Source organism: Apis mellifera, linkage group LG8 (genome assembly GCF_003254395.2).
Source record: "Apis mellifera strain DH4 linkage group LG8, Amel_HAv3.1, whole genome shotgun sequence".
NCBI lineage: Eukaryota > Metazoa > Arthropoda > Insecta > Hymenoptera > Apidae > Apis > Apis mellifera.
Window position 1 is genome coordinate 5,169,798 of NC_037645.1, and position 22,566 is coordinate 5,192,363.

At 29.5% G+C, this 22,566-nt stretch overlaps 1 protein-coding gene and 1 long non-coding RNA gene across 2 annotated transcripts in view; both read right to left on the reverse strand.

Annotated features, from left to right (window-relative positions):
* The window catches only part of LOC408961 (apolipophorins), a 36,369-nt gene extending 27,040 nt beyond the window's left edge, over positions 1 to 9,329 (reverse strand). Inside the window, exon 1 of the mRNA XM_026442500.1 lies at positions 9,139 to 9,329. Coding sequence (XP_026298285.1) covers positions 9,139 to 9,214 — 76 coding nt within the window. The 5' untranslated portion in view covers positions 9,215 to 9,329. The remainder of the gene's footprint in view (positions 1 to 9,138) is intronic.
* A 2,513-nt stretch (positions 9,330 to 11,842) lies between these two features.
* On the reverse strand, positions 11,843 to 13,903 carry LOC107964799. Its single transcript, XR_001703838.2, has 2 exons — positions 13,778 to 13,903; positions 11,843 to 12,195 (listed from the first exon to the last, which is right to left on the reverse strand). It is a non-coding gene; the product is annotated as an uncharacterized LOC107964799 (long non-coding RNA).
* Positions 13,904 to 22,566: the final 8,663 nt, after the last annotated feature.

Consider the following 22,566-nt stretch of genomic DNA (forward strand, 5'->3'; position numbering starts at 1 on the left):
CCCCCCTCCGCGAAATCTCTGCGAGAATGGCAAGAACGTGGGAAGAACGGTATTCTCGTAGATGGGGATTTTCTTCGAAATGTTATATTCGAGGGATTATTTGTCAGAGAAACGAGTTCCAGAAGTTAATGACTAATTTCGACTCTTTCGACTTTTTAACTTTAAACTTGTTATTTGGAGAGATTTTTTGGTAATTCTTTTTTTTCCAGTTGTTGCAAACGTGATGAAATATTTGAAGGAGAATTAATTGAAAATAATAGTTTAATAATAATTGTGTAAAAAGTTTGTAAAAAAGGAAAAAAAAAGGAAATAAGTAGAAGGTACATGTAAAATGCGTATAAAAGAATTTCAAAATGGATAAAGTATTTAAAGAAAGAAAAAATATATATATGATTCTTTAAAAGAGAAAGAGCGCGATAAATTATTGATCATTCGATTTAAGCTAAGGTTAACTTAAGATTGAAATTTTTCCCGACCAAGTTAATCTTCATTCAATATGGCGTCAAGTAGATCATGAGCTACGCTTCCTTCCTCCCCCCTTCCCAGCTTCTCTTTATTTCTTCATTTATTTTCAATTTAATCCCACGCGAATAACGTACATTTCCCCAATGGATTTCATATTTTAATAACAATATTTTCATATAAAATTTTCATTCACCTTAGACACGGGTTCATCAGTCTCAAATAACATGATTATTTCTTATTTTTCTCTTTATTTCCTCTAATAATTTATTATCTCCCTTTTCTCAGTTTCGTGAGCAATATTTCTCAAGCAAAATGTTTAAAGTTTCCAGTCTCCGGGAAACTTTTTCTATTTTCCCGAAACAGGAGTCGGAAGTGAATTTGTTAGAAATTTCCATGAAGTTGAGAATTAAAGCGCTAACGAAAGTGCTCGTGACAGATTAACAATATTGTTTACATTGAAGTTGTAATCGAATATACCGGCGAAAATAACCTAAACGTGCGAAAATAAAGTATATTTTCTTGATTCCACGGGGCTCGATAAATCGGTGGAACGGAAACCACCATAGGGGAAATTCGATCCAGAGAGCTAATCATGACGGCTCGTGTGATAACAGTTCCCCGCTGCACCACCGTTCACATTTATCCGGGACTGACCTTTCTAATTTTCCACGATCATATCTCGGAGGAAAGTGGAATTCTGATTAGCTCGAAATTACCGTCCGTGGAACGAAATTTTATGTGGTTGAATATTATGGGGTTAGCAGTATTATGGGGGACCAGGTTTCCACCCCTTTTTGGAATAAATTGTTAATTTCCCACTCTTTATCCATTGTTTCGTATTCACTCGTTTCTAGTTTGAAACGTATTAAATTATTAATTCCACCATTCATATTTCCAATCATTTTTCTTTTGAAATTTCTATTTTTTTATTCACTAATCTGTCTCTTTTATATATATATATATATATATAATATTAATGATTCCAATTTTACAGAAGTTTTTCTTGAAATCTTTAATAATTCGAAGTAAGATCGAGTTAATAAAAAGAATTTTTTTATTATTTCTTTCGTTAATATAATTTCTCCTTTTATTTGAAATCGTTCTAAAAAATTTTCCGTTTAAATCAAAGAGTGTTTTCTTTATTATTTCCTGTATTTAAATCGTGATAGGAACGACATATATATTATTTATATGTATTATAACGAAATCGTTTGAAAAAATATTTTCATACCGCAGTTCCATTGTTTAAACCGGCACGAATTCTAACATTGTCTAGCGTCTGCGGAAGTAGGACAATAATAACGACGACCGACCATTGGGTAATGATTCAAAGAACTCGCTGCCTAATCATTGTCCATCATCGTCCATCTAACTTCATCGACAATAGGACCGTGCAAAGTGGAGGAAGTCTCTGGATCATTGATCTCGGTGTTCGGTGTCACTCTTTTGTAAACAGTCGTTCAGACTTGGAGAGAGAGAGAGAGAGAGAGATGATCAAAGATGACAGAACCATTCGATTTCGAAGGATATACTGTTTATTTTGGGGAAAATTGGTAATTTCGAAATCTTGGAAGTCTTCGATACCTAGTTTCGCCTGTCCTCAGAGACTCGACCCATTCCCTCCAATAGTATTCCATTTTCAAGATGGGACTTTGAAAAATTCACTCAACGATGCGTCCCTCTTCTTCTTTTTTTTTTCCTTTTTTCGTTTTTCGATTAATATTTATTTCTTATCTTTTTTAAGCAATGTTGTATGTAAAAACTGTTGTATGTACTATGTAAAAACTTAATCGATGGAAAATTTGCTCTCCCTTTTAATAATGAAAATAAAATTTTATTTGAATATTTATTGTAATATTTATTTGAAAAGTATACAAAAATTTAGGAATTTGATTAAACATTGGAATATATATTTTATAAAAATCATGAATGTGTTTATTCTTTAATTAAAAAGAAAAAAACACACAGAAGAGACAAGATAGTTAATTACGATAATTTCTAGCAATAATTAAGGAAATATTAATTATAGTTGTTATTCCATGTCAAGTGTCTCCACGGTCGTAAATTATTTGATATTATTCCCTGATAAATGTAGTGGTTTATACAGTGTTTTATGATCAACGCGGATGAAGATAGGAAACACGCAAGCTTGATGGCTTTGGGAGGCAAGACACGTTGAAAAAGCTTTTTTCCTTGATGCATCGTTTCTAACTATTGTCAGGAAACACACACGTAAATCCATGACGGTAAGAACGTAATAATAAGTTAAATGTCACAGTGATAAGTTTTACTTCGAAATAAAATATTGAGCGGAGGATGGAAAACGAAAACTTTATATATATTTTTCTTGTTATTACTCTATTATTTTTTTTTCTTAAAAATGAAAGAATAATAATAAAAAGAATAAAAATAATTCTTTGAATTCTCTTTGAAAAAAATTGTACCTTTCTTCGAAACTTTTAAACTTGATAAGAAAAATAACAAATATGTAGAAAAAATCAAAATTTTATTTATATATTTTTTGAAAAATAAGTCCTCTTTTTAATCTTAAAATCTTTTGAAAGTATCGAGAACAATTGACAAAAGTTGAAATTACAAACTAATTAAAAAAATTAGATAACTAAAAACAAAAAAAATACGAGGATTAATTAAATAGACATTAAGGTTTAATTTTTAATTTATGGACGAAAATATTCAAACGTTAAATCGTAGATATTATTTGTTACTTATTATATTCCTTTTGAATTTTCTTTCTTTCGAGAGAATTACCAATCGGTCTCAAAGTTCAGACCATGATCTCTATGATTCTGATTCGAAGTTGTTTGCAAAGATAAAAACTCGTAAGTTTACGGGGTCAAAGATAATCGTACGAATCGATTCAGCTATCTGTGAAGCTTTAAAAATCTCTTAATACATTAGTCGATTTTCATATCTGTGTTTACAGCTCATGAATTGGTAAAAATTTAACGTTCGTTTTGTCAATTAATATAATTATTATAAAAAAGAAACCTATCTCATAATTCAAAAATTCAATCAATATTAATTATTAGAATAATCAAATATGTTTTATCAGCAACTTTTCCATTATTATTTTCCCCATTTTTCATTTTTTATTTAATACCACGTCTTTCAATCTGCACACTTTTACATATAAGTTAATAAATAATCAACATAACAATATACAATCTATCATAATTTGAAAAATCATATACATATCTGTTTTTGGAATAAACAATCGTTCGAAAAAAAAAATATAGGAAGATAATTATTTCCAAGATAAGAATGAAAATATATAAGTACAGTACAGAAATTAGAGTACAAGAAGAAATTGCTATGTGCCAAAGCCATAGACGCAGAATACTCTAGTAGCCATTAGTAGAGTATACTGACGTCCACTGTGACGCAGCTTGCTCTATGAATAGTCGCTGCAGTTAAACTAGAACAAACATAACAAAAGACGAAAACCAGTCATTAGAACTAACCAAATACCAGGATCTTTACAAAAGAAGAAGAAGAAGAAAAAGAAGAAGAAGAAGAAAAAAAAACGTACGTCAATTCTAAAATAATCGAACTAAGGGAAAATTTAGTGAAAGAAAAAAATCACTAGGACTCTCTTTCACGATTGTAAGAATAAACTGGTATGATTTTGCGAATCATTTAAATAAAAAATTATCAATTTTCTTTAAAAATAGTAATAATACATAATAATAATTAATTAAAGAAATAAAGAATTTCATAAATATAAAAATTGACTTGAAGCGAAAAAAATGGTATAACCTCAAACGTATCATCATATTCCAGTCAATTCACTGGAGAGCATAGAAAGAGAATTCCCATTTGAATAGTAATGAAAAGGATGGACTAAAATCATAAAGTAATTTACTCATAACCGAATCCTATCTGTTGAAATTAATTTCGACATCGGTCTGTCTTGTTAATCTCTCCACCCTTGACACGACCAATAACCTTTTGACATCAAGAAGTGAAAGCTCATTGACCCTTTCTATCGTACGGAACATGTTTGATCGAGAAATTCACACAAGAACAATCTATTAAAATATATCTATCAAGTATTCTTCTGCAAGTAATTTCATTTTTAAAAGAAAAATAATAATACTTATGCTCATCTTTTAATTAACAAACACTTTATATTAATTTATTTAATCAAAGACTTTGCCACTTTGTATTTTTTATATAAATAGTGCAAAATAGACGATTTCGTGTGAAAGAAACGTATAATAAATTTAATTATTCGTTCATTTTTACAAAAAATGATACCAAAGTCGATTATCTTGATAAAAATTCTATGATATTGTTCCGAGGAGCGAAGAGTGGATTTATTTCATCCAATAATCCATAAATTCAATATTCCAGGGTAATAAATTTCCATCCCTAATAAAACCCAAGATAAAAAAAAAGAGAAAAAAGAAATTTGTACCCAAACCGAACCTAAGAAACAGAAATTCAAATGTATCGCAATAAGTCTCGTCGTTTTCATAGCCTGGAATAATTCCCGTTCGGTTCGAATTATAAATATTGTCAAAAAAGAAATGGCGCCTATTCTTCGCCGTTTTACCCGGCCCCGATACCCGCGTTTCTGCAAAAAAACTTTTATGCGAGATACGTATCTGCGAGGGTGGAACTTATTTACCTGGCACACAGAATTCCTCGGAGACTGCAAAGGGGTAGTTCCATGCATTTTAGAGGCGGTCGGGACTAGCTGAATAAACTTCTACCTGAATTTCGTTGCTGCGTGAGGGTATACTCCTTCCCCACGTATTGTGAATGCCCGATACTCCTCGCGTAAATTGAATTTATCGCAAAATATCTCGTCAAACCTTCTATCTCTTCTCCATGGATGAACCATTGTTGCGAACGAAATTTTGGGCAAATCGATTGAACGAGTGCCTCTGCTATCTCAGTTATCAATCTTATTATATGAATTGGAAATTATCTTTCTTAATACGAAATAAGTAAAAAAATTGATTCATCGAACAGTATCAAAAAACGATCTTTTTCAATTTTCGTCAATTTTCCTAAAAGGAAGATAATTTTAAAGTCTTTGATTCTTATTCGAAATTATTCCATCATATATATATACAATATTATATTGTAGAAAAATTATACATATAATCAAATCAGATATTAAAATTGAAGTCAAACGAAAATAATTTTTGTTAGGAAGTTTCGATTATTACGTTAGAAAAATATTGTCGAAATTCTAATATTCGTTATTTTCTAGAAACAAAGAAACAAGTTGTTAATTTTAATTGAACGAGAAATCGCATCTGATGAGAATTAGGAATAGAATGATATCGTGTGAAGAATCTGGTTATACGAACAGCCTTGTCCTCCCACAATTTCATATAAACAGAGTTCTACTACGATACTACGATATATTTCACCGTTGTGTTTTGTCGCGCGGTAATGGAGGCCGGGGGAAAAAAAAAGTTTTCACGAGACGACGTAACGAGTTTCAAGTTCGAGTGTATGGAGTTACGTCCTCGACACCCCTGTGCGGCGTATGGCCACGTGAAAAATTGATGGATCATGATGGGGGCGTAGAGACGTTGTTTATCACGCCGTTAAAAAAAAAAGAAAAGAGAAAGAAAAAAATGTTTTGGTCGTTGCATGGACACTGATACGCGTGTTCCCCTATTCAAGGGAGGAAGGTTGATAGGTAAGGGATGTTGGGGTAAGAGTTGTTTCAAGCGTGAAGTTCAAGCGTGGCTTCAAAATTTGAAATTTCTCTGAAGAAGTATGCCAGAAGTATTTCGAAAAATTGTTGATTTCAAGTAGAAAAGTATTAAAATGTATATTTCTTTTGGAAGTATTAGAATGAGTATCAGGATTCGTATTTATTTAAAAGATTATATTATTTAAATTTTCTTTAATGTACATTAAAGAGTATTGAAGCAATGATATAAAGTTGCATGTAATATGTTAAAATTTTTATATTAGTTAATCCTTTATAGATAAAAATAATTGAAAGAGAAATTGAAATTAAGAACTGAGATAATCGAGTCTTAAATATATATATATATATATAGATATATTACATAATAAAAAGATATATGTGTGTATAATAAAATATATAATTTTGTTTCAATAATTTGCAATCATATTTTTACAGGAATTTTTTCTGCCAAAGTTTGATTATCAATTTAACGAGACGTAATGTTTATTATGTCTTATTTTGATAAGGATGGAATTAAATTTAAATTAAGAAGAGACGATATAAAATAAATATCCCTAATCTTTTGTTTTTTTTTTAATTGGATTCAACTACCGATGAAATTGAATTCGAAAATTTGAATTGAGATTCGTTTGTGATCGCGAACAAACGTTCGAATAATATAGAGTTAACGAAGTTTTCGAGAGAGAATTAAGAGGTTCGAAGTATTTTAAAATTCTATTACGCTTCTTTTTAATGGGTTACACTTGTCATCTGAAATACTTAAAGAACTTGGCAAATATCGTTAATGTTCAAGTTAGATAACGGTTTTTGATAATTTTTACCAAAGTATTTCGCAAATCAAATCTGAGAGAATTATATTGTTATCGGCCTTTCTTACTTTAAGATTATTTTAAGATTAAAACACATTTTCTAGGAATTATTTGAAACAATTTTATATCGTTTATTTAAAATTTATCATTTAACGCGATACTGATATCTTTGAAAAAAAAACCGATGATTGTTTATCTGTTTATATTTATAAGTCTTTTATCGGTTTACAAAAATAAAAATAAATAAAATGTATGCAATATTCGATATCGTCCACGAACGATATTGGCTTCGATTTGTAAACTATTAATATTATATCATACTTCAGATATTAAATGTGTATATATGATATATATAATCACTTCTTTTCAAGTAAAAATATATATTTATCAATTTTTTTTTATAAAAAACCATATCTTTGTATTAAAAAAAATTATACAATGTATATCTTTTTTTATGATTTAATGACGAGGTCGTAGATTTTTTTATAGAGAATTTTAATTAACATACGTACATGATACTATTTCCTTCATCTTATTTTCATTATTTCTCTTCTGTTATTTCCTATATTAAAAGAATTAATAATTTTTCGTGTCCAAACAAGAAATCTTTGCAAATGAATTAAGACGAATTTCTGTTTTAAAGGAGAAAAAATTTGAAAATTTTAAATATGTTAATTTCTGATGAGAATTCTTAATGATAGTAAAACCATCTAAATTGTAGCCCTATGAGAAGAAATCGTTTATGGTGAAGAAAAGAATCATTGCTTTTATAAGATTCTCAGCTAAGCTATCAAAAAACTTTTGCCAACGCGAGCGTGTCATTTATCTCTTAATTCGCCGGTCTCGCAGAATGTCATTTTTTTGTGATTAAAGAAAATGCTAGGTCATTCCATAAAAGGTCAACATTTTTCTTTGATAAAATTACTTCATCACTTTATCAACCGTCTTCTAATCAATAATAATCCTTTCTCTAATCCCTCTCAACAATAGTAATACTCTAAAGATTCTACTTCTGAGCTAAATTCTCTTCCATCTCTTTGAAAATGATAGAAATTGTAGAAATCAAAATTCTGTTAATCTTTTAGATAAATGATATAATAGGAACAAATAATTAATCAAAATATTATTCAGGATTTACTCTTTATAATTTTATTAGAAGAATATATTATTAAAATTTGAAAATTATCTATCTAATCAAAAATATTATTTATGAACGATTAACAAGATTGAAAATTAAACTCAATCGTTTCATTTTTTAAATTTATTTTTAAATTAACAATTTTTTTGCAATCAACGGAAAGTAATAATCGAAAGAAATCTTTGAAAAATAAAATTTCATTAAATAAATTCAAGGATAGGATTAAAACCATCCCCCAAGCACAATGGAGCATGCTACAACGCGGCAACAATGAACGGGGATTGTTCTGACGATTATTATATTATTTTCAATTAAATTTTTCTTGCCTAAATCATCTCACTGGTGGGTGCCAACTTTGTTGTAGATAGCAAGCACGAATCATTTCGATCCTAATAGGATGATACATCTTCAAGTAATTTTTAAATACCGATTGTACATTTCTTACAATCTTCTTTTCTTTTTTAAATTACATTATTCTACTTCGAGAATTAGATTCAATAATATTATCCATTTATTTATTAAAAACAAAATTCGTCCCAAAAGGATTAATATCCATAATAACGAGGTTTTGAAACTAATTATTTTGTTTGTAGCATATTCCACTGTATAAAGTTAACCCTTTCACAATGAATCTCCGGGAGAAACTGAGCCAAACTGCAAACAATAGTTACACAAATTTCGGTATTCGAAATATTACTAAGCAGTCATTAAAACTTAGCTGATATGAAAGGATCTGATACGAACTTCAAAAAAGAAAAAAGAAATTCGATTAACAAAAGAATAATGTATTTTCCAAATCTCTTCTCACAATACATATACATATATATATACCAAAGACTCGAAGGAAAATCAGTTTCAAAAATTTCTATCGTAAAATAACACAATTATTACTTTCCATTATTCTGTTAGAAATTTTTCTTCCAGCAATATCGTATCGGGGAGGGAGAAAAAGAATTTCGGAGAGACTGAGAGTGTGTGTGTGCGTGCGATCGTACATCTCGAAGGGTCAGAACGTTAGGGGTACTTACGGGCCGATTCGGCAACCGCGAAAAATAGGAAAAGGCAGGCGAGGGCCGTCCCCATGAGTCGTGGCGGATGCCCCATGACAATCCTCTCCTCCGGTTAGAGTCTCGAATTATGTATCACTCTCGGCACAATATCAGCTGGGACACGATGCGGCCACGAGAGAAACACCACAAAAGCATCGATGCTTTTCTTCGTGCGTGCTTTTATGCTCTCGCGGCCCCCCTCTCGCGGCTCTCGTTTGTCCACGATGGACATTGGCATACGGTATGTACTCTATTCATCACGTTGACACTGAGATAACGAGATCCAGCGGCGGGTCGTGTAACGAAACGAGTGAACGCGTGATGTTTGTGTCAGGTTTTCTTCGTCGAGTCATGGATTTAGAGCGTTATAGTTACGCGACAAATGAGTAATCGATGCGATCAACGTTAACGCGATCACGAGATTAAAAGCTGTAGAGTTGTATCGAAATTTCGTTAAATTTAACATTCATTTTATGAGAAGAATAATGAGAATTTCGTTGATCAGTGACGAAAAGTTCAAAAATAATTCTATAACTCGTAATAGTGTAAATATAATAGTAATTGTGGATTATATTAAAAAAAAAATGGAAGTTGGAGTTATTGTTTTAAAATATTTTATAACTCGTATAAATTAATTAAAGAATTAGAAAGATATTTGCAATAATTTCAATTTGAAATACTATTGTTGCTATCAAGTGTATCAATGAATTTGTTATGGGATTTAAATTCAAGTTGTATAAAATTTCTCGTCGTTTGAAGAAATACTTTTATACAATTACAAAAAACAAAATATAGAATTTGAAAAGATAGATGTGTATAACATATTTTTGTTGCAAAAGAGAAATAAGTATTACTAAGATAGAAAAGACATAAGCGTGAAACGACACGAGGGATGACTGTACACCACTACCTGACACCGTGCACGTTCAGAGGTGTAATTCTTTGTGCTCGAACAACTGATCCATTTCCATTTTCGTGTAATTTATTATTATACTATTACTATTCGTCATTCGTTCGCCATTTCATCGTGCACAAACTAGTTTGAAAAATGATTACGAGTTCCTAGGTGTTGTTTTTTTTTTCTTTTTTTTTTTTATTTGGGAATGAAAGAGGCCGGGAGAACAATCGTAATGGGTGATTTAGATGGCTTTGGTACGACGGTTTTGGGGTGCAGGTGTTCCGTGGGTTGGAATTTTATGGCCTGGTTGGGGTAGGGGAAGTAGATTGCTCGGTCGCTTGGTGGAGGAATGAATTTTGTTATTTTTCCAGGTGCGATTAGCGAGGAGAATTATTGGAAAATGGGGAATTGTGCATGTTGGGGTAAGAGGTTAAATTTCTGATAAAAAGTCTTATAAGATGAAATATATAAGTTGAAGGGATAAAGAATATTTTAAATATTTAATGCAATGCAAGGGAAGTAAATGATATTCCATAATAATTATTATCACGGTAATGTTGTATTAATATTATGATTTAATTAATAAATAAAAAAATCATTTATTGAAAATTAATAACAATATTACGGAACATTGTTGACTCGAGCATTCGTGAATTAATTGGATACTTCAAAGACCGGATACATATATATATATATATATATATATATATATATATATATATATATATATATATACATACACACACGCATGATTTTCTCTCGTCTTTTTTTCTTTTTGTACATCGTTATAAAGAGCTGATTAATTTCTTCAGAACGGTCCTTCAGAAATAATATCGGATAATCGATAACAATTGCAATAACGTTGCAAATTTATATTTCATAGAACATAATGAATGATTCATTTCCAAACAAAAAGATAAACGATGATTTCGACCTGCGCTAATCTTCTGAATGAGCGAACTGACTTGCGCCACTTGATAAGTTTTAATTTTCTCAATCGCTAAAATCATTTATATAATTTCATTAGGGATAATACGGATATTATCAATCTTTATCGCTTATTTACATTTGTATATTAATTCATATGTTATGACATAATGGAATATTCTTGTTTGACATTATATAATTTCAAGGGCGATCGATAAAAATTTAATGTAGGTCGGGATCTTTAGATGTTTTTTTTAATAAGATACGAAGCGTCGATAGTTGAATAATTTTTCATCAACGATCTTGAAACGCGTTAACTTTGAGCGCGTTTGAAATATTATTATACTAGAATTTTCATATAAAAAATTTTTTTTTTTTGTAAAGTGTACAAAGATTTTCCTATCAGACACGAATCTCAATATAATGAAATTAATCTTTCTTCCAAACTTTAATTAAAAAAATAAAATCTTTGAACGCAATTTTAACATGCAATTGTTATATATGTGTACACTTTTTATCTTAAAATAGTTTTTTAATTAAGATATTATATAACAAGTTCAAAAAAATTCCCCCGTATTGCTCTTGTTGTAGATTGAATGAAATCAGATCTGATTTCGAATCCTTATAGAATTACATAGAGCAGGGAAAATAAAAATATAAAACATTTTTTTTTCATGGAACATTTTAACTTGAAAAAGGCTTGAAACAAATCATGGGTAAACATCAATTCTGTAAAGTAGTTGCAATGGAAGACTTTATGAATGAAATCGTGACCTCTACAGGATTAAATGAACACCATAATTCCCTTTGACCTTTCTTTTCCTTATGTAACAACGTTCCCTCCTACGTAGGATTTTCTTTTTTTTTTTTTTTTTATCTCCTTCTTCGTCTCTTTTTCGAAAGAAATCGAAATAGCGTAACAGATAGTGAACAAGGGTTAGAGATGTAAGATAATTTTCCAACTGTTTCAAGCATAATTGCATTGCACCGGGCTGGAACAGGCGTGAATCGTCGAAAGAACTTCGTTAATCTTTGGTTAAAGAGATCCAGTTAAAAGCGAACTTTTTTGCATAATTCATCTTTAATTAATTTATCAAAGGCTCCGTTTAACATTGTACACCTTTTCTTTCTTTTTTTCGCTTCCTATCTCCTCCTTTCTTTTTTTTTTTCTTTTTTGCCTTATACCGTGGAGTCGTCTCGTAGTCTGTAATCTGAAAAAATGTACATTTAATTTTTTCCAAATGGAAAAATTTCATTGACACCAACTTTTCACGTGTAATTAGAGTTTAATTAATTTATCAGGTTATTCAGTTTCGAATTTTTTTTCACCCCTCGTTTCGAAAAGAAATAATTCCACGTCTGCGTGGAATTTCCATGTAATTTCTCGTTGAATAAAAGTGAAAAATATTTCAGAAATTAAATCACAATATAATAGTATCATTATCAGGAATGAATTGGAGATCCAATCATAAACAGTAGTGAATTATCGATGAAATTTATTAAAAGTTTATCGTGTTATATAGTTAAATATTTAATATTTATTAAATTATAATTAATTTTTAATATTTTTCTCAATATCCGATAAAATAAGATCCCAAATTCGTATTGTTCGTTACATTTTTCATGTATTGAAACGAATAATAATTATAAATTTCTTCTTGTAAAATCTTGTCGTACGAATAATCGTAAATAGAAGTAAATATTCTGAAATTCGTTGCACAAATTGTAAAAGTCATAATTAAATTCAAAAAAATTTTATTACATTTTTTTATGAATGCAATTTATTCAACGCGTATATAAATATAAGCATGTATAAATATATCAAAAATACCTTGAATACGCGACCAAAGTGAATCTAATCTACCGATAACCCCAGTCTTATTTTTTTTTAATAATCATCGGTTCAAATATAGAGTATTTATACGACTTGAGTTTCGATTTATTTCCACCATTCTTTCATCAAACGATCCGTTATTGAATTATGTTTTATTTTTAAAAAGAATTCTTATAAAATATTATTTATTTTAATATTATAATATTGATAATAAGACGTTAATTGTTTCAAGGAGAATATATCATTTGCTGCAAGCGATGATATAACCTATTTTTGAATTATTAATTTATTAAATTATTAAAAAAGAAATAATAAATTGGAAAATATTATAAATCAACTTTTAACGTGATCATATTTCGATCTTTGTTTTTATAACAAATATATATTTGTCTTAAAATCATTATTTTTGTATTATTGAAACAAATATATATATATATATAGCTGCGATTATTTTTATTTAAAACGAATTTATCTTATCAAAATTGAAATTAATTGTAATTTATGATGTAACCTTTCAAGATCTCAAAGAAGGTTTTATTTTTTCTTAAATTCTAATTTTTTATAAATATTATTAGAAATACTTCCAAAATGATCATAATATATTTTATATAGTTGATTCAAAAATTTTTCTCTTCCATTGTTAACGAGAAATTTGATTATTATGATCCCCTTAAAGTGATACATCATCCAATAAAAGTAAAATCAATTCAAACAAATATTTGAATATCTATATTTCCGAATTTATTTCGACTCAAAAATCGATAATCTGTCGTATTCTTCGAGTCGCGAAAAAAAATTTGTCACACAAAGTATACCGTTGATTGTAAAGGAAAAACAGGATTTGCTCGTATCAATTTCGACCAATTGAACGTACGTGAACGTTCGACGCGTAAACATGGCCAAAGATAATTAAATGAGACAGACAAATTTGAATGGAAAATTATCAGTAAACGAATTACTCATTGGTTTGCAGTGGCGACGATGACAGTGTGGAAAGTAACGGACTTTAACTAGCAAACAGATCACGATAATGCCACCAGTATCCGCTATAAATGCAATATAAAATACATTTAATATATATATAAAACATATATACTTTATCACTTATAATTCCATCTTATTAATCATTATTTTTAATAATAATAATAATATTCTTATTATATATGATTCACTTTTCTTGTTAAAAAAAAATTTACTCAACAATAATTGCAACAATATATTCATCAATTGTCATGTGCAATGTCATTGTATGATTCACTCTTTTCATTATCTATAAAAACAGTCTAAAAACAGGAATATTAAAACTTCCATCTAACCAACAATTTATGCAATTCGCCAAGTTTACAATATGTTTTTCCTCCTCCTCTTTCTCCCTTCAACAAATATCTTCAATTCACACTCGAGCAACAACATTTCTAACTAGTCAATCGGAAATTAACACTGGATCTGTTGACATTTCAATTGCTCGCCGAAACAAATTCGAAAATGGATCGATCCTAGATTTATCAGTCTATAGTCGAGAAACGAATTTCGTGGCGAGTGACGTCAACCCAATTCCACACCGTTTCAAAAATGTCACCGCGCATAATCCGTGCATTCCTTTTGCATGGTCGCACGCGTTATTAACATATCACCGCTGTGCCCCGGATGGGGGCCTCCCTACCGGAAATGGATTGTATGCCACACTTCGAGCCCCCGCACCGACCAAGCCGTTCCCTATATCCACAATATTGTTTTGATAATCCTCATTTCACATGTTTGCCGAGAATCTGTCGCACCAGTCGATGCTCCAATGGATTATCATATACATTATACTGTGATACGTGTTTGGAAATGGAGGAAAGTTCTTGTGCCCGATTGTGTCGATTGGTGATCAATTGAAAATGGAACGAAGATATTTGAGATGAAAACACCGAATGGATTGAGTGAATTTGTACCCTTATTGGATCTTCAATAATGATGACGAAAGCAAATATTTTTTTCTAATTTTTCGTCGTCTAATTCTAATAGAAGTTTAACGAGAAAGATTGATGAAAAAGAAAGGAGAAAAATAATTTTTATTTCTTTATTTGTTATACGATATAAAAATATCTTTGAAAAAAATGAACTCAGAACTGTGAAAGATTTAAAATAAATTCAGGATGATTATTATATTCTTTTTTTTTTTTGAGAAGATATACAACAATTTACAATATTGACAATTTTTATAGAATTATTGTGAATTTTTCAAAAATAAAGGTAAAGATTTGATGATGTATGGAAAAAAAAATTATTCAAAAATTATCAAATTCGCTTTGATAATATTTGTCTCAAGGCTACTCAAATTTTATTTTAATCAAATCCTCATAGTTTTATTTATTATTCTAATCGATATTACTTATATTATCGATAAAAATATAACAAATTATGTTAATTATTCCAATAATTCAAAATTTTATCAATCGATGACAAAAAAGAAATCTTAACTCGAGAAAAAATAAAAGTGATATAGTTTATCATAATAGTTGGAACAATTTTTATATCCAATCTTCAATACGTATTAGATTCTAAACAAGTTTAATTTTTCCCTATCTGTCGAGGAAAATTAACAATAGATATCACTATTTTCCTTCCTTATCAATCCGGGGGGAAACAAAACGTAATAGTGGAAGAAAGAATTCTTTTCACATGATAGATTATTTTAAATCAACAGAAATTAAGAAAGAGGCCGAAAAGATTAATTATCCATTGATTTTTCAATTTTCGCTGCGAATCACAATGTCGCAATTGTATTTGCCATTCTGTTTCTGAATTCGAACTTGAATAAAAACTGAATCAAAGCGATTCACGATATTGGCGAGCTGACAGGCATTACCAAGCCTCGTGCAACCAGCTTAGAAGAAGCGATAACACCGTGACCGTTGCTCCGTTGCAAATGTAAGAGGAAAAAAAAAAAAATAGTCTTCGAGTCAAGAGTCCATCCTGTTACTGAGTACTCCTCATCATAAATATTTCGTCCAACCCTCTATTTCTTTTGGATGTATTTATTTTGATGCACGAATGAATTTTTAAACATCTCACGCGATTATCGTTTTAATTATTATTAAAGATATTCTTTTAATAAATTGATTGTGTAATGGGATAGAGATATTGATATATGATTGGAAATTTTTTTGCAATTTTTGTGAATTTAATTATTGAATCTTTTAAACGGGTAAACAATGATGGATCTAAAGTAATAAAGTAATAAAATTTCTTTTTGAATGATCGTCGACACATTCGCAAAAGCTCAAATAAAAATTGAAGTAGTTCAAGAATTTCTTTCAATTTTTGAAAGAACTGGAATATCGAATAATTTTTGCAAACAAAATGGATCTAAGAGTATTATCATCATTGATAAAAATAAGACATGAAGTTTCCATGCAAAATAAATATTTTCTCGAGCAATCTTTGCATTTTCATAATAATCGATTTCAAATAAACTCATTAACAAATATTACAAAAGTGATTCTAAATTTTTTCCAAATTTTTAATATTCTGGAACGTTGAAAGGAAAGAAATTCAAACTACAAAGAAAATAAAGATAAAGACATGAGATATCAAAAAAGGTTAAAGTTTACGTGGAAAATGAATTTTCCTTTGGTCACATCGTCAAGAGTATATACAATATATATCGATCTTAAAGAAAGGCTTTCCTCCAAAAGATAGATTTTCATCGAGCAGAGTTATTCAATTTCGTTCGACGATCGATTCACGATGATCTTCTTCCACCCTCGGGGAATCGACTGTGTATTTTCCTCTTTGCGGATTTCCATCGCGAGCTGCTTGTTCCTTGATCAAAGGGACTTCCTAGATGTATCGTTGAAAATCGTGTTACGTATCCTCTGTGTCGTCGCGTTTTCGAGGGGACGCCAAACAAACAGCAACACCGGTCCTTTGTATCTTTTGATTAAAAGTCGATGGACGAGCGTAACCGGCGCATACACCACCTTGTGCTGTGAATAAAAAGAGGAATGGAATGTGTGGAAAAGAATGGTTTCGAGAAAGGCTAGGAAATTGATACCATTTCCGGCAACTTTTCGATCGTTTAATCCTCAAGTGATCGATCTTGAATCGTTAAAAAGTAATAATATTTTTCTATATATATATTTTTTCTTCCATCGAAAATATTTCGTTTCAGTATCAAATTGTTAGCAATAAAATTATTTGTCACATTGAATTTTGGTATTGAGTTTTCTTTCTGTTTTTGAAATAAATTATTAATGGTGTAATTACGTGGAATTTTGATAAAAAAAGAAAGTTTGGTATTTTTGAAGCTTAATATATTTTTTTTTTGATGAAGTAATTATTTTTTTCAAAGTCCTTTGTTTCATTTTCGTTAATCTGCAATTTTTGATATAATTACGCGTGTATTTTAGTCGAGAAAAATTATTTTCGAAGAACAAATGATAGTGGTAGATATATAAATGGCTCAACCGTGTCGCTATCAATCGAGGTGTAATCTTCTGAATTTTTGCCAAAATATAAAAATATTCATATACAGTCGTATTTCTTATGTAACTGATTCGAATATTGAATATCTATAAAATATCATTTTAATATATTAAAAAAAAAGAAAAAAGAATGTAATACGTTTTATACATTTCTTACTGCTCGAAATAATAACTTATTGTGGATGTACGTATATTACTTAATCTTCACCGATTAAAATGTAACGAAACGTTCATAACACGATCCATTTCCAAGTTGCACATTTTCCAATGTGATAATGCAATATCGTATATTTCCAATAAAATTATTAAAATTCAGTTTAAAAAATCAGAAACGTCACGTTAAAATCTTTTAAAATAGTAACTTAACAATATTCTCTTTGTTACGATACGTGTTTATATATACATGTATATATATATATATATATATATATATGCCACTTAATATTCCATTCGATACACGTTTAAACACAACGTCCAAAGATTTTCCTATTTAATTTGTCATTCTCGTTCCTCTTTTTTTTTTTTTTTTTTTTATATGGAAATGTTCCCCCTCAAGATTTATCTCCACGTAAATTGTACTCCTATCTTCGATCGGCAATTAAACTTGGGAAGTTTTCAAATCTCAATGTTAAGCATTTTTAACGATCGTAAACGAACAATCGCCCCCGTTGTCTCTAGAAACTATTGACAAAGGAAAGTGCCGATATACGATTTTTATTGTTCGTCCCAATATTATGTTAGTGATATCAGTGATTTCGATGAATCGACGGTTCTTCCGCTGCGAGATTAATAAATAACAAACAATTCCATGTAAAGTTCGAGAAATGTCGCGACTCGGTGGTATAAGTGAGTAGTTATATATTTTATGGAGAAAAAAAAAAAAGAAAAAAAAAGAAAGAAAGAAAGAGCTTATCGACCAATATTTATCTGACATTTATTATCGAATTTTTAAATGTGCTCAATCATGTTTATTAAATATATTCATCTTTTTACTCATTGTACCATCGAAGAGTGTACAAAGATGCTTATTAATAATAATAACGTAATTAATTTAATTAAAATTGTAATTTAGTTCATATTGTTTCGTTCGTGAATTAGAATCACAGGAGACAATTTTTTTTTTTTCAAGAAATTGTTGAACCAGAGATAGAAACATTGATTTTAATTTTCCATTTAAAAATTCATTAAATTTTTGAAAATTAACTTTAATTAAATTAAATTATTTTTAAGTTGAAAAATATTATAAATCTTTTATGTAGATAATGTGTTCATTATCAACAATACAGTATTTTTCTAATTCGCATTTAAACATATTTAAACAATTTGGAATTTAGAAAATCTTTTGAATTATAATATTAAAAAAATTCAAAAATATAATATATTTTTCTAATCACTTTTTAAACATTTTTCAATTGAAAAATATTCACTGGAAACTTCTCGATTTTGACCAACAAGAAAAAATCGAAATTTAAGTTCTTTTAATTAATATCACATTGAAATACAAACTATACGAATAATTATATAACAACGATCGGGTTATCAAGATTTTTCTTTCGCGTTTTTTCGCTTTTTCCCTTTCAAAATCACGCGTATGATTTGTGCTCGCAAATTTCTCATTATCGTATCCTCCTGCATCGAGAAATTTTTATCGTTATTTAATTTAATCTTAGCACGATTGCGTCATGAATTTTTTTTGATCGATTAGAATGCAAATAAATATTCGAATCGATAAGGGAACGTAAATCAAACGACGACATAATGATCGTCGAAATTTAAAACATTCTTTTATTATCGGCCAATGCATGATGCAAATACAATAAATAAATGATTAATAAATCAGTAATTGAAAACGTACGAAGTCCACGAGTAGTTTTTCTTAGAAACTTTTTCGAATCAAATCTAATTTTTATTCAATCTGTGTTTTTTTATTCATATAAATAGTTTTCATGGAACTTTATACACATTTCATTACAATTGATGAAATAGATATTGTAACATATTATCAATAAAAGTTTTTATTTAATCCAATTTCTTTATAGGAAGAATTGAAAGTTTCAATCAATTTAAACAAAGTATATTGAAACGTTTCATTATTTCATCACTGTCGTTATTTTGTTATTAAATGGTATTGAATGTATATATTTTATCAAAATTAAGATATTTAATTAAATAAAATCCATTTGCAAAATAAATCGAAGATATTCACAAAACTGGATAGAATCGAAAAAATGATATTGAATAGAATATATAAATAATTAATCATATTTTACTTACATCGATAAATTAATTTAAAAAAAAATAATAAATTTGAAATAAATAAACAAATATAAAAAGAGAATCGAATACAAACTTCTTTTAATTTAAACGAATCTCTTCGAAAAGTAATCTCCCTTACAACTCTATCTAATAAAATCAAAAATTTCAAAAAAAAGAAAAATCTATGAAAATCTAACTTGCGTAACCTGTGTAACATTCATTTTCATTTTCAATGCAACAGGTAAACGTATCTACATAACTCGCACACGTACAATATACAAACTTCAGGCAAAAGCGTTCTAAACGCACATCTCGTCCTTTGAAAATACACGAAAATTCTCTTTAAATCCCCCATTCCATATATTTTCCTCATTTTCACTCATCAGAAAAGAGGAGAGAGAGAGAGAGAGAGAGGAATCGAGTGCAACAAAATTACGATCATAAAAAGAGAAAAAAAAAGAAAAGGAATTTCGAGGGAAGGAACGAACCAACCCTAAATTTAGTTCGCTTTATTTTTAGCGTCGACGTTAACCCCCTTCGTTCGACCTACCCCCTTTCGAGTTTTCGCAACGTCTGACGCCCTCAACCCCTTTGCCCGACGATCCCTTCCCCTCCTCTCCTTCGTTCATGTTGCCAATCCCCTCCCCCTCTCTCATATTGTCGATTTAATCCCCTTTTATTTCGCGAAATATCATCCTCCAATTTGATCCTCTTTGTTCAACGGGGGTAGTAGCCTTTCAATCTGTGATTGTGCTATTGTTTTTTCTTTTCTTTTTTTTTTTTTCAATTTAACAATTTCCAACGCTTGTTTATTTTTTGTAACACAATTAAATTGCTATATTCTACAAGAATATTATACTGATATCCTCCATAGACAATTCCATATTCTTTTTTCAAAACACTTTCATTTTCAGTATTGAAAATTCTGAAACGCTCATCGAAATCTCCGATTCATCCATTGAAATTGTTGATTCGATAAAAATAAAAATTCTTCTTCCATTCTATTCAATCATCCCCTGCGATAAAGGTCGACCGAATGGAAATAACGTTAGTTTCTCGCTGATGAAAACGAGTGTTAATTTAAAAAAAAAAAAATGTTATTCGCCTCTCTATATAGTTATTTGTATATATATTACAGAAGGGGGTTGCGAGCGAAAAGAGGTTGGGAGCGCTGGGGATGGAGAGAGAGGGAGAGGTTTGAGACCTGGTGGCACGTGGAGGTCCCGGCCGTGAATCGTTGAACTTTACATAATGTGTCGCGACATTTCCACAGTCGGCAATTTGTATCGATCGTATAACATCCTCGAACGCTCGGGGGGAGGGGGTGCTTTGCTCGGGGTATCGAGTATCGCCGTTTCCGATATCGCGCACGTTACAATCGTGTCAATCGTTTCCAGTGCCATTCGTATGTACGTACTCGCGTGCTTCCTGTAACACAATGCACCTATTCTATATGTACGGACGTAAGTAGTACTTACATGAGCAGAGCCCGGTGATTCGATATCGCGTTTCGACACATTCGTATAGAGAGAGAGAGAGATTAGGTGGAATTCCAATTTAAGTAATTCGACAAAATCGATTGATGCAATGTGTCGAAAAATCGGACTACTCTTCACATTTCACTTTCATCGAGTATCAAAGTATTTTTGTAATCACTTGTACTCTGTACTGAATCATCATTTACACTATAATAATACAAGTGGTATGATAATCACTTAAGTATGTATTATACGAAGTTTGATATAATAGTGTAATAAAATTCCTATAACTTATTTATATAAGGCTTAATTTGTTTAAAAAATATATTATTGCAAATAAGCATATATATATATATATATATATATTCTATTTAAAAGAGAAAAGGAGATTTATCTCCCTCCCTTTTCACGATTTCTTAGATAGATAAAGATATCTTGCTCTTGGATACCAATAACGGTGGCCACTCTATTTGGACTTTTAAAATTGGAGAGATTCCACCATCGTCCATTATATTCGGATCACGAAACACGCGTTGACGTCACTATCCGCATAAATCTATGAGAACGATATCGAACAATGACGTAATCGGACGTCCGTGAACGGAATATTTACGCGAACCATTAAACGTTATATGTATAATTAAGGTATGTAATAAAGGTACGAGGAACATATTGCGACGAATATTATATTGCATAAAAATGTATCACGATGGTGGATTGATTTATATCTTCGATTGATATATTATCTCCGTAATATTCCATCTCCTCTGAGAGATTGGATAAGAAATTTTTAAGAATTAATAAGAATTACTCGAAATGATAATTATTCAGAACGTGTACATAATTGAATTTGTCGCAATATCTGTCAAAGATAACTTATTATTGATAATTGGTATTATCGATAATTGCGTAACAATATATTTGTGAATATTTATTTTTAATTTAAAGTGTAATTTTCATAATAAAATTTAATAATGGAAATAGGATTGATGGATATCTTATATATATATACATGCATATTTTTAAAATGTTTATAAAATGTTTTTACATTTTGAATCTATAATGATGGTTAAAAGTAAGTAAACAGTCAAATGAGAATAATATGCATTAAATAATCGATGTAATTTTAATAGAATTAATATTCTAATATATTTATATATGAAACAATCGTGCTTTTGATTTTAAATTTTATATAATCTTTAGAATTAAAAAATTTAAACAAATGAATTTTTTATTAGATTCTTCGAAAATAATATTACATAAATCCAGCATGAAACTTTTACAAAAATAATGGAAAAGATAGAAGATGATTTAAACGTACTAAAAATATGTACAATTAGTAAAGATTATTATAAAAAAAGAATATAAATTCATGTAATTCAAATAATATCATAATATATATATAAAATGTTGGAAATATTTCGTAGAATAAATTTCGTTTCGAAATAGTTAATACATAATACGTTGAAGAATAATAATTGATGAATTTTATAAAAAGAAAGATTTATATTTTTGGGGGGAAAAAAATATTCTAATTCAAAA